General features: G+C 40.2%; 1 protein-coding gene across 1 annotated transcript in view; it reads right to left on the bottom strand.

The window, feature by feature from the left end:
• Nucleotides 1–8,635: 8,635 nt before the first annotated feature.
• LOC121381138 (advillin-like) overlaps nt 8,636–14,676 on the bottom strand; it is a 78,794-nt gene continuing 72,753 nt past the window's right edge. Inside the window, exons 26-28 of the mRNA XM_041510287.1 lie at nt 14,184–14,255; nt 12,265–12,360; nt 8,636–11,331 (exon numbers count right to left, since the gene is read on the bottom strand). Coding sequence (XP_041366221.1) covers nt 11,134–11,331; nt 12,265–12,360; nt 14,184–14,255 — 366 coding nt within the window. The 3' untranslated portion in view covers nt 8,636–11,133. The remainder of the gene's footprint in view (nt 11,332–12,264; nt 12,361–14,183; nt 14,256–14,676) is intronic.

The following is a 14,676-nucleotide window of genomic DNA, read 5'->3' as shown; positions in this document are numbered from 1 at the left end:
TGTTTAAAAAACTAGGGTCTGTCCCTTTAAACTGGAGCTATTTGATTGATTTGACTTGGTTGGCCGAATTTTAGCTCTTGTGATCTATCCTCATATACACATCGCTTTGCAACCAAGCGCTCTTCAGCACTGAGGCAAATCCAGTTCCAGAAAAAGTTTTGCTTAACGACACCACTAGAGCACATTTATTTATTTATCATTGGCTACTTGGTGTCAAACATTTGGTAATTTTGACATATAGTCTTAGAGAAGAAACCCGCAACATTTTGTTTTCATTAGCAAGGGATCTTTTATATGCACCATCCCACAGACAGGATAGCACATACCACGGCCTTTGATACACGAGTCGTGGTGCATTGGCTTGAACGAGCAGAGCAGTAGCCCAATGGGCACACCGACGGGGATTGATCTCAAACCGACCACGCATCAAGCGAGCGCTTTACCATTGGGCTACGTCCCGCTCCTACAGAAAAATGGAACACCATTTAAAGTTGCCACAGCAACAAAATGTGATTCTAATTCTGATAACTAAGTGAGCATTGGAATTCCTGTCTTTCTTCTCGCCACTTACAGGTATGTTGACTAGTCACGCGGTATGTTTACACCCTGCGTACATTACCGCGGCTGTGAGAGAAAATGTGTTATAATGCTCATCGATGCAGGTCAAAGTTCAAGTCTATTTGTGCACTTGAAGTAACAACATGTAGTTATTTTACCGTTATCGCTGCACTTTTTTTTTTGTACGTATAAACATATTGTTGCGATGCTTTGCCTGCGCTATTGGTGGTAAAGCGATAATGGAAATGATGGCGATGTTTATGCTGATACTAATGGTATAGTAGTGGTAGTGATGGTATTATTATTATTATTATTATTATTAGTAGTAGTAGTAGTAGTAGTAGTAGTAGTAGTATTAGTATTAGTAGTAGTATTAGTAGTAGTAGTGGTGGTGGTGATGGTGATGGTGGTGGTGGTGGTGATAGTAGTAGTGTATGATGTAGTAGTAGTAGTAGTAGTAGTAGTAGTAGTGGTGGTGGTGGTAGTGGTGGTGGTGGTGGTGATAGTAGTAGTATATGATGTAGTAGTAGTAGTTGTTGTTGTAGTAGTAGTAGTAGTAGTAGTAGTAGTAGTAGTATTAGTAGTAGTAAGGACGATATCTGTGGGGGAGGCACAATATCTAGTAGGGGGTCACAGTTTGTATGGGTGGGATGGGGAGGCACGATATCTAGTAGGGGGTCACAGTTTGTATGGGTGGGATGGGGAGGCACGATATCTAGTAGGGGGTCACAGTTTGTATGGGTGGGATGGGGAGGCACGATATCTAGTAGGGAGTCACAGTTTGTAAGGGTGGGATGGGGAGGCACAATATCTAGTAGGGGGTCACAGTTTGTATGGGTGGGATGGGGAGGCACGATATCTAGTAGGGAGTCACAGTTTGTAAGGGTGGGATGGGGAGGCACAATATCTAGTGGGGAGGCACAATATCTAGGGGGTCACAGTTTGTATGGGTGGGATGGGGAGGCACAATATCTAGTAGGGGGTCACAGTTTGTATGGGTGGGATGGGGAGGCACGATATCTAGTAGGGGGTCACAGTTTGTATGGGTGGGATGGGGAGGCACGATATCTAGTAGGGGGTCACAGTTTGTATGGGTGGGATGGGGAGGCACGATATCTAGTAGGGGGTCACAGTTTGTATGGGTGGGATGGGGAGGCACGATATCTAGTAGGGGGTCACAGTTTGTATGGGTGGGATGGGGAGGCACGATATCTAGTAGGGGGTCACAGTTTGTATGGGTGGGATGGGGAGGCACGATATCTAGTAGGGGGTCACAGTTTGTATGGGTGGGATGGGGAGGCACAATATCTAGTAGGGGGTCACAGTTTGTATGGGTGGGATGGGGAGGCACGATATCTAGTAGGGGGTCACAGTTTGTATGGGTGGGATGGGGAGGCACAATATCTAGTAGGGGGTCACAGTTTGTATGGGTGGGATGGGGAGGCACAATATCTAGTATGGGGAGGCACAATATCTAGTAGGGGGTCACAGTTTGTATGGGTGGGATGGGGAGGCACAATATCTAGTAGGGGGTCACAGTTTGTATGGGTGGGATGGGGAGGCACAATATCTAGTAGGGGGTCACAGTTTGTATGGGTGGGATGGGGAGGCACAATATCTAGTAGGGAGTCTCAGTTTGTATGGGTGGGATGGGGAGGCACAATATCTAGTAGGGGGTCACAGTTTGTATGGGTGGGATGGGGAGGCACAATATCTAGTAGGGGGTCACAGTTTGTATGGGTGGGATGGGGAGGCACAATATCTAGTAGGGGGTCACAGTTTGTATGGGTGGGATGGGGAGGCACAATATCTAGTAGGGGGTCACAGTTTGTATGGGTGGGATGGGGAGGCACAATATCTAGTAGGGGGTCACAGTTTGTATGGGTGGGATGGGGAGGCACAATATCTAGTAGGGGGTCACAGTTTGTATGGGTGGGATGGGGAGGCACAATATCTAGTAGGGGGTCACAGTTTGTATGGGTGGGATGGGGAGGCACAATATCTAGTAGGGGGTCACAGTTTGTATGGGTGGGATGGGGAGGCACAATATCTAGTAGGGGGTCACAGTTTGTATGGGTGGGATGGGGAGGCACAATATCTAGTAGGGGGTCACAGTTTGTATGGGTGGGATGGGGAGGCACAATATCTAGTAGGGGGTCACAGTTTGTATGGGTGGGATGGGGAGGCACAATATCTAGTAGGGGGTCACAGTTTGTATGGGTGGGATGGGGAGGCACAATATCTAGTAGGGGGTCACAGTTTGTATGGGTGGGATGGGGAGGCACAATATCTAGTAGGGGGTCACAGTTTGTATGGGTGGGATGGGGAGGCACAAGCCATAGTTTTACCTTTATTTATATAAAGTAGGACAACAAATGTTACATTTTCATGTCGAGTTGGGAGGGAGGCAGTGCTCCCTCTCCTCCCCCCCCCCCCCCCCGGTTCCTACATGCCTTTAGTGGGTACGATTCACCATTGAGTCGTAAAAACCAACTGTGTGCAAACTCGGTACCTACACAACCATAGATGCGATGACCTAACCACTACACCACCGGGACAGATACGACGAAGGAAGCAGAAACCAGACTAGCTGTTTAAGATCTAAAATTGGAACCACATCAATTAGTTTATGCTGTATCATTTTTGCCCCGACCACCAACCCCATCACAAGCCTGGCCTTGTCATCACCAACCCTTAATACTTAAATTTCCGTTTCATTCATTACAATTTAACGTCATTTCATTCATCCAGCCGCAACACGAGTTTGTTCATTTCTCGATGATAGAACGAAGATTAACTTCGTCACGGAACGTTGTGTCCGATGACGTTACTTTATAACGGTTCCATGTCTTATTGTCCGACGTCATATAACCGTAAATAAAATGTGTTGAGTGCGTCGTTAAATAAAACGTTTCCGTGTCTTATTGAACGAACATTATTGTTTTTAAAAAAATAAAATAAATAAAAATAAAATATGAATTTTAGCGCTATTATTGTTTTAAATTTAATAAGGATTGTTAGTTATTCCTTTTACGTTCAGCGATTCACACAGTTTTGCGGATGATTGTTCATACGTCGATGAACGTCAAAAAAAATAACAGACAATCCTTAAATAACTGGCAGTGAAGAACCAATTCTGTAGATAAGGAATCTTTAGTGGACTGTTTCATGTTGATAACAGTTTTAAAACACCATAACACTTTAACCATCAATGAAAGCAATCAACAGTTTTTGGAGTTTTCGATCAAAAGTAATGAGAACTGTTTTGAATCAAACTGGCAAGCGTTCTGAATGCTACGACCATAAATGTGAATGTCATTAACAAAACCAAAAATCGTTTGAAGAAAAAGTTTACCTTAATGAGAAACGGGTAACGGCCAATTTTTAAATTAACCCTATTTCCTGGCTCACTCTTATATATAAATACCACTCTTCTGTTCCCACGAGATTCCACATACTATATCTCCAAGAGTTAACGAATTAGCTTGTTTGCCAAATTCATCTAATCCTACATAAGACTTTCTAAGAGTCCCGGAATCCTGCTGCGGCCATTCCAGAACTACTTAGCCGAGAAGGGTGTGATCGTTTTGCCTTGTCCTTGTATCGCAGGTTAAAGCCGCACGCCCTAGTACCATCCAGCGAAAATAAATTATAATTTGGTTAATCTACAAACCTGTAACACACTTAGATCACGTTTTTATCAAATGGAGTGAAAAAGCAGGTTTTATATCTATAAATACCATGGGAATCCCCATGTCCCAATTGCTTGAAATAATTTTGAAAGTTAGTATTCTGATGTCACCGGTAGATGTCGCTCGAAGCACAACAATGCCTACGTCACGACAAATTTCACAGAGTGCGCACAGACTTGGGGTGCGTTCCTTTCACCTCTCCTGGACTGTTCTGTCCTAGTTGTATCACCTCTCCAGATATCGTAGCAAAATTATTGGTTTTAAGGGTTTGTACAGTTTTGTATTGAGATACTTACTTGTCTGAACTTTATTGTTACTGAAAATGTTCACGAACTGTGAAGAAAAATCTCACAAATGAACAACAAGCAAACAACAACAAATCTGATGTTGATTGCGCGAACCGTGCACGAGAAAACAAACCGAACCAAAATGATAACGGTCACGTGGTATACCAACGTCTGTGACATTGAAATGGGAATATCCCCTCTAAAAATAGATTAGACCTTGTCTGCTCAACGGTTTTTTCTCAGAGGCCCGTGGCATTTTATGAAATACGAAAAATGCATTTTGTGGTATTACAAACACCACGATCACCAGGATTACCAAAAAACACTTCAGGTGAATGGAAATGTATATTCTAAATAATAAACGGTAAGTAAAGTGCGATTTTATTTGTGAAAAAATGGGTTTAATAGCGAAAAACAACGCCGTAATGGTTAACAACTAGGGCGTGTCCCTTTAATGTACGTATTCCATCTAGACAAATGTTTAGTCTTCGTGTCATACGGAGGCGGGGTGTAGCCCAGGGGTAAAGCGCTCGCCTGATGTGTTGTCGGTCAAGGATCGATCCTTGTCGGTGGGCCCATTAGTAGGCTATTTTTCGTCCCAGCCAGAGCCCCACGACTGGTATATTAAAGGTCGTGGTGTGTGATATGCTGTCTGTGGGATGGTGTATATAAAAGAGCACTTGCTACTATTGCAAAAATGTAACGGGTTTCTTCTCTATGACTGTGTCAATGTGCTCTAGTGGTGCTGTTAAACAAAATAAAGCTATTTTATATGCATTCACCACAGCATGTAAACAGCACGGCCTAGTCGTATACCAGTCGTGGCGCGCTGGATGGGACTGTATCAGTCCCCCATCCACTCCACCCCCACCCCCGATCCATAGAGGAAAATCAATTATGCAACCCATGAACCTTAATTGAGTATAAGCACGAAAATAAGTTGAAACGAAAACGACCCGGTTGTGTAAAGCCACTACACCAACGTTTCTCTCACTAACCACTAACCCTCTATACTGGACAGACAGCCCAGAGAGCTGAGGGATGTGTGTCCGGGACAGCGTGCTTGGACCTTAATTGGATATAAGCACGAAAATAAGTTGAAATGAAAACGACTCGGTGGTAAAGAGTAAATCCAATGCATCGACGTTTCTCTCACTAATCACTAACCCTCTATACTGGACAAACAGCCGAGAGAGCTGAGGATTGGGTGCCCAGGACAGCGTGCTTCCACCTTAATAAACACGACAATCAGGCTGAAATGAAATGAAATGAAATGTAATCTCCGTATTAAAGGGATTGTCATAAGTTTTCGGCATTTTAAAGTTAGTTTGTTTTGTTTAACGACACATTTAGTAATTTTGACTTGTAGTCATCAAAGGAAACCCGCTACATTTTCCTAATGCAGCATGGGATCTTTTATATGCACCATTCCACAGATAGGATAGCACATACCACGGCCTTTGATATACCAGCTGTGCACTGGCTGGAACGAGAAATAGCCCAATGGGTCCACCGACGGGGATCGATCCTAGGACATTATTAAGATGACTGTATAAATGACTGTAATTACATATTAAATTAAGTACCACGTTGTTTTAACCGTGAGGCTTATATGCTTCGCAAGTAATAATTGTGAAAAGTTGGTGTATATTAAAACAATACCAATGATATTATATACAGAGGATAGTAAAGATATTAACAACCAGTGTACTACTGTAACAGCATCAATATTTAATGTGTTCTTGAAAAAAAGCTAAAACTCGTAATTAACTACAGTGCTGGAATCACACAGATGTGCTTGTCAAATGTAATTTATTCGAGCCATCTCGGTAAATACCCAGTAGAAGTTTATTTTGTTGAACGACACCACTAGATCACATTGATTACTTATTCATCGGCTATTAGATGTTAAACATTTGCTAAGTTTGACATAAAGTCTTAGAGAGGAAACCCGCTATATTTTCCCATTAGTAATAAGGGATCTTTTATATGCACCATTCCACAGATAGAATAGCACATACCACGGCCTTTGATATACCAGTCGTGGTGCACTGGCTGGAACGAGAAATAGCTCAATGGGTCCACCGATGGGGATCGATTCCAAACCGACCGCACATCAAGCGGACGCTTTATCACTGGGCTACCCCCCCCCCCCCACCCCCACCCCCCACCCCATCCGATGCATGAACACGTATGGTAATTACCGATGGAGCTGGAACCACACTGATGTGTTTCTCAAACGTTATTTATTTATATCAGATGGGATTGGTCAACAGGCATAGCCTATATAAAGACCTTTCCCAACATTTTCAACTGAAATATTAGCTGGTCAACATGGACAATTTAGTGTTGAAATAGTTAAACTATTGTATTTTAAAACTGTCAAAATATAAACATTTGTATGTAGATTAGAACAGAGAAACAAGAAGAATAAAGGAGAAAGTGGACGGTCTTATCAGTCAAAACGTTTTGTTTTCAGCATTGAAATTGTGGATTGCTTTGCAGATGAAACTATTTTCTTGCAATATTATGTCAAATATTTTTGTGGGCCACTTAAAAATATTACAATCAAAAACACATTGCATATGCCAACACTGATATTCTAAACATGAAAACATATTTAAATTTGTAATACTAGTAGTTTTACTTACAATGCAGCAACTTTATTTCATTTATATATAGTTATTTTCGTGGACATACATATTGTAATTGTCTGTCCTGGACACCGTTTTACAAATCGATCTTAGTATATACATTCTCTTTAATATATACGCTCTTTGTTATATTAATAATAATTATTATTATTATTTTATATTGAATATTTTCATCACTTTCCATACAATGTAGATTATTTTCCCCTTTTAATGAGATATGTATTATATTTTAATGTTTGTAATGCCTATAAGCAGTATGTTACGGCTAATAACGTATACAGCGCTATAATCACCTTAAAGCGACATTCCCTAGTTTTTAAAAACGCACGTTCGTTTACGAAGTAATGGTTAATGAGACCTCTAGTTATTTTTGACGGTATTTCCCTGTTTAAACACCACAGACCTCTCTTTGTTATAACCATATGTGTGTTACAGGTTTTTATATTAACTAAACTTAAAGTGTCCCTTTTCACGGGCTGAAACTATGGTCTGTGCCTTTAAGGCGATCTTAGCGCTAAGATCGCTTTGTAAAACGGCGTTAGTGAGAGAGAAGTTGGTGTAGTGGCCTTACAATGAGTCTCGCTCTTTGTTGGGAGCCAACACCGGGAAACGAGCCCAGTACCTACCAGCCTTACGTCGATGGCTTAACCACGGCATTACCATGGCAGAACACTCAGAATAGTTCATCCAAGAGACTTTCGCTTCAGAGATTACCCCGCCATTACAGGTAGCACTAAACCAAATAACTTCCGGCTGGGTCAAAGTTCGAGGTGCACCCAACTTTTGATAGAGAAGATAACACCACAAGTCCTGTGATTGGTTATAAATGTGAGTGTGTTGGTTGTAAAACATGGGCTAAACATTTATGAACTTTTATTTCATCTAGTACCACTGTGTGAAGTAGCCTTGTGCTTGAAACATGTATGGGGTACCTGGAAGAAAAGGTACTAAAATTTTGTGCGAAACTAGGGGTGTTGTAAAAACATCTGGTTATATCGAAAATGAGCTGTGAAAGGTACCATTTTGTAGTACTGATATTTATGGGTCATAGTTTGGTTGATATATTGCATAGTGTTTTTAAACACAAACGTTAACATCGTCGCCTGTGGTATTTTATTTGGTATAGTACCTATCGTCGACCCTGCGAATAGGACGTGTTTTGGCTTCAAGCCAGTGCACCACGACTGGTTTATCAAATGCCGTGGTATGTGCTATGGTGCATAAAAAAGATCCCTTGCTATTAATGATTTTTTTTTTACCTGGTTTCCTCTTCAAGAGTTGGAAACATAAATCAGAAAAACTATATTTACCTTTCTACCTTGGAAGATGACACCACTAGAGCACATTGATTTATTAATGTTACAAAGTGCTGGGACCCTGTTGATGTGCTTAGACAATGAGAAGATAAATAGCATCGTGCTACATAGCGAAAACAAAAATGAAACAACTTAGATATCATTTATTCATTATATAGTTATGTAATACAGTAATTCACAGATTATTGCCTAACGAACAAACAGTTAAAGAACGCATCATCATCATCACCATCATCATCATCATCACTAGCATCATCATATTTTTTAATCCATAGTTAGAAGATAGACCAGCCATGTTAAACGAAAACCAAGACGATGTTACGAAACTGGAGGAAACCCAAACATATATAAGATTAGCACCACACTAAATCATTTACAAGAAGCATTTATATATATATATATATATATATTCATTCTAGGCCCAAGATATACCGCTGACAATAAGCACTTTACTGGGGGGGGGGGGGGGGAGGGGGGGGGGAGATTCCTCACTGAAATTTTATAGACTAACCCGAGTTCACCACAAACACTATTCAGGGGCGTAGCGTGATCTGGACCTGGGAGGGTTCGAATATGAACCAAGTGGACCTTTTTCTATTTTGTTTTTGCACCACCCGAAACTCCATATTTATAAACCTGTATATTTTAATACTGAAAGCGGACCATTTGCTTCAGCCTAAGCACCTGCTATTTGCAACCAAACTCCACCTGTTACACTAACTTACAACTGCTCACTCGTCACAGTGTTAAGCCAACCGCACACGAGAGGTATCAGATGAACGTTTTGCTCAGCTGTTAGCTCATAGCGAAGCGATATATATATATATATATATATATATATATATATATATATATATATATATATATATATATATATATATATATATATATATCATCCTCTCGATCGCGCAAGGTGAAAAGTGAAAAACTCGCCAACACACGAGTGTTATCAGCTGGACAAAAAGTCTCAAGTAACATTTTGCTCAGGTGATAGCTCTCGTATATGGTAGAATTTAATTGCAGACAATACCAAGCACTTAACTCTCCTGATGCCATACCAAAACCCACATATAATAGAACGTATTGAAATGATATACCCCCACCCCACCCAAATAAAAAAATAAAACCAATCTTTGTCCAGAAAACTCATCAGTACCATACTTCATCACCGACCCTCTCATATTAGCTTATAGTGATGACAAAAAAAAAAAAAAAAAAAAAAAAAAAAAAATATATATATATATATATATTTTTAAATGACGTCATTGCATAATATATCAATTAATTAATGAATGTTTAACGACACTTCAGCACAAACATACACATCGGCTATTGGGTGTTACATAATATAACCTAACGCAATAATCTGAAAAATAACGATAATGGCGTTGTTATGGATTTAGAGTTATTGAAAAATAAATCATGAACATTCACAAACAGAATTAGTATCACAGTAATTACAATAAATGGAAGAACACTGATGGAATAACGTCATCACAAATCTCCATGGAGTCATAAAAACAAAATGCTTGACGTCAACACCATCACGATAAAATCCGAATATGCAAACCTTATTTGCCACGTTAAATTGCTCAACTTAGAATTGTTCACAGAACGGGTTCTCGTTGGCACTAACGACATACTGGTATATCATTTCGGAGGAAATTATCTTGATTTATTTTCACTCCAAAATTGAGAACATTTACTTCAGGGTTTTTTTGCTGCATGATCCCAACTGTCTTTAGGCTGATATCTGTCCTTAAATGTGGTGCAGGAACAGATTCACACGGCCACTAGGGGCGGATTTAGGATTTTTCTAGGGGTAGGGAGATAAGCGGTGAAAAAGGCACCTCCAGTATTCAAAAGTGCACTACCATGGATTATTTATATGGTAATACTCCAAGGAAATATCAAGCTGGCGAAGGTATTACATGTTTCCCACTAAAAAATGACCCCCAATAAATTAATTACTTTTTGTTTAGCACTCTGTACTTTGGAGGGGATGTGGAGCGCACCCCCAGCACACATCCCGTGGATCCGTCCCTGAAACCCATGTCCCCAAAGGTAAATGCACCTACTATTGAAAAATGCAGAGTATTTTTTAAAATTTCCCAATTACATGAAATAAATACTAGTATGTGAAGCACAACGCATATCACAATTAGCAACTAACGTGGACCATGATGAGCTCAATCTGTCCAATTAATGGCAATAGCGAAATTGGTGAAAGGTTTTCTTCATTTAAAAACCCCAACAACAACCCCCCGCCCAAAAAACCCACCAACAACCCAAAAATCAAAACACAAAGAAGAAAAAAATCAAGACAAGAGGCAATGGCAGTTTTCTCAGAAAAGTTCTTTTTTTAAATGACGTCATCACAATCACAAAAAATCAAGTGGCAATGGTGGACTGTTGAGCAGTTTCCTCACAATAGAATGACGTCATCACAATCTCAAGAAATTGACAGGCAAGAAATCAAGACAAGAGGCAACGAGGGAACTGGTGAGCAGTTAAAAAAAAAAGAGAAAAAAAAAGAGAAGAGAACACGTCTTCAGAATATCAAGAAATGAAGAGGCAATGTGGGAAATGGTGTCGTTGCGGACAGTTATCTGTAAACAAAATGACGTCATGACAATCGCAAGACATTTAGGTGCAGAGGAGGAATAACTGAAAGAGAATGAAACTGCGACATTCCCACAAGACCGATCTTCGGATCTAGTCGAGCTGATCTCAGCATTTGTTCCTGCTTCCACACTGGATACAGATAGAACTGTTCTCGCGTGCGACCGGTGGCCTCCTCAAAGTCCTCGTTCGAGAGGTGGTGCTGCAAAACAAACAAACAAACAAACAAACAATCATTCTACGTAACGTTTAAAAGTTTAGGTTTCACTACACAGATGCCATCTGCCATTGACATCCATGTTAAACTGCCCAACTTCCAACGAAGATTGCTAAAAGAACTGGTTCTCATTGGCACTAACAACATACTAAGTATTATATAAGCATTTATTTTCACTCCAAAATTGAGAACATTTATATCTCAGTTGTGTGCTATATGACCGGATATAGCCGTAGTATCAGTCCAAAAAGGTAGTCAAGGAGCCGACTCATACCGGCCGCCTGTTCCCATGTCCCAAAAGGTCAATATTTTATTTAACGACGCACTCAACACATTGCATTTACGGTTATATGGCGTCAGATATATGGTTAAGGACCACAGAGATATTGGAGGAAACCCGCTGTCGCCACTTCATGGGCTACTCTTTTCGATTAGCAGCAGGGGATTTTTTATATGCACCATCCCACAGACAGGGTAGTACATACCACGGCCTTTGATATACCAGTCGTGGTGCACTGGCTGGAACGAGAAATAGCCCAATGGGCCCACCGACGGGGATCGATCCCACACCGACCGCGCGCTGTACCACTGGGCTACCTCTCGCCCATATAGGCACATAAATAGAGTTTTGGTTGGTTAGCAAGCATTATATTAGCAATAATTGCAGGGGCAGATCCATTATTTTGTTGGTGGGGGAACAAATGGGGAAAACGGCACATTACCGCCACCACCCCCCCCCCCCCCCACCCCCCAAAAAAAAGAAAGAAAGAAAGAAAGAAGAGAGGCACTTTAATTTATTTAGGGTACAAGTCACCTAGCCCCACCCTTCTGGATCCGCCTGCGACATGACTGGCTAGACTGACCCCTGGCAGTAAATGCGGTGGATTGAGTGCAGTGGTGTTGTGATGTGCGTATTACCTGTTTGTGGTCGATTTTAATGCCTTCTGACACCAGTTTACTTGTCAACACCTTGTAAGGGTAATGGGGCTTGGTCTCATACGTTCTGTCGACCAGCTGAAAAAACAACAACAAAACATTATGTCATTTATTTTCAGTGCAGAATGACGCACACCAAGGACGTCTGCGTCAGATAAAGCCGTCGCAGGCCTAACGCGGACACTCTGTGTGACTGTTCCCAGATTGTATGAAGTTTATTTTGTTTAACGACACCACTAGAGCCCATTGATTTATCCTTATCGGCTATTGGATGTAAAACCATTGGTCATTCTGACATAGTCTTAAAGAGAAAACCCGCTACCTGTTTCCATTAGCAGCAAGGTATATTTTATAATGTTCTATCCCACAGACAGGACAGTACATACCACGGCTTTTGGTATACCAGTCATTTTTCACTTGTTGGAACGGGAAGAATCCCAGTCAGAGAATGGGTCCACTAAGGTGATTCGCAAGGACCTCGAGCGCTCTACCAACTGAGCTAAATTCTGCCCCTCCCACCTACATACGTATGTAAATATGCATGTACGTACGTATGCACACCTATATGTGTGTATGCATGTGTTGTGTGTAAATATGTATGTGTCAATTTATTGGGTGTTTACTATAGTAGTGTCGGAAATAGAATAAAAATGATTTTCGTCAATTATTTCTTTTATATTAAACTGACAACTAAATATTTAGCAAATACCTATTTAATGATACTCTACCTACTTTAGCATTTACTTGTTTTGGCTCTCATTGATGTACAAGGTGGTGTTTACTCTTGAAATTAAAATATAGATGTCAGTAAACAGGTGATTTGTAACCTTTATTGGAACAGACTATAACACATTTTGATGATATGTGTCAATTTCAGTTACCCTTAAAAAACCTTTTAATTTAAAACTGCAAGTTAACTGATTATTTTGAACTGCAGCATAAATTATTAATTATGACCAGCATATTTAGTGATTATAAATTCAATATCAGTACATTAGAAATTTACACAAGCTTGCAACCACGTAAAAGTGCTATATCATAGTTCTATGTGAGGCTCTGTTTGTGATAAAGATTCTTCAATAAAAATGTATTTTTTACTAGTAGATAAAATAATTTCCTATAATCATTAAGGGCATATAGTTAAAGGTATAGTTTTTAAATGTTAAAGCAAAATTTAATAAAAACATGATTTGCAATAGCTGTCATTATGCAACTGAGATAGCACCTTTAATACCGGTATAATAGATCACAAACTCAAAATGGTTCTTGACAGTTTTGCTCAAAAGTTACTTATAAATGTCTACAAATATTTTGTTTTGGAGAGGAATAGGGGTAAACTGTCATCAGAAACAGTCCCTCACATATTGTAACAGCAATAAAATTGACACGTTGACCAATAAAGTGCACAAATCACCTGTTTACCGACATATTTCTTTAAATTTCAAGAGTAAACACCACCTTGTACATCAATAAGAGCCCAAACAAGTAAATGCTAAATTAGGTAGACTATTATTAAATAGATATTTACATAATATTTACTTGTCTGTTTAATATGTAAGAAATAATCGACGAAAATCGTTTTTATTCTATTTCCGACAGTACTTTTTTTTCGTTCGTTTTGCCCATAGTATTTTATATTTAAGGGAACCCATATGAAGGGGGGGGGGTGTGTGGGGGGGGGGGCACCTACACTGTCTGCGAAACGTGTGATAAGACGACAAGCAAGTACAAAAAAGGTGTTATTGGAGGGGGGCATATGGTTCTGCTGTCATATTTATTTGAGCATGCGTGGCAAGTGTGCACGTGTGTATGCGCGTGGGCATGCGCTTACGAACGTATCAGTCAATTACAGGTGTTAAAAATATCAGCACATTTCCCTGTTACCGTTAATTCATTCTCACCTCCACATCGACGTTAATCTTAGCATTTTCCTGTCGAAGTCGCTTCCTCACCAAATCATACGCCGCCTTACCCTGTCAAATAACAAACAACAGATATATCAATACGTCAAAACAAAACAATACATTATATAGAGCCTACACATGTATATAGACAGTTTCTGGTCAAACAAAAGTTACAGAATTGATGCAGAATTGTGTTGTGGGTTTTTTGTGGGTGGTTTTTGTGTGGTTTTTTGAAAGCATGGCTTAGCCACCCCCCCCCCCCCCCAAAAAAAAAAAGTTCCAGAATTGTAAAGTTTGTTTTGTTTAACGACTCCACTAGAGCACATTGATTTTTTATCTTATTATCGGCTATTGGACGTCAAACATATGGTCATTCTGACACTGTTTTTTTTTAGAGGAAACCCGCTGTCGCCACATAGGCTACTCTTTTACGATAGGCAGCAAGGGATATTTTATTTGCGCTTCCCACAGGCAGGATAGCACAAACTAT

Source organism: Gigantopelta aegis, chromosome 2 (genome assembly GCF_016097555.1).
Source record: "Gigantopelta aegis isolate Gae_Host chromosome 2, Gae_host_genome, whole genome shotgun sequence".
Taxonomy (NCBI): Eukaryota; Metazoa; Mollusca; class Gastropoda; order Neomphalida; family Peltospiridae; genus Gigantopelta; species Gigantopelta aegis.
Note: the sequence above shows the minus strand (reverse complement) of the source record. Positions and strands in the feature narration are given on the sequence as shown.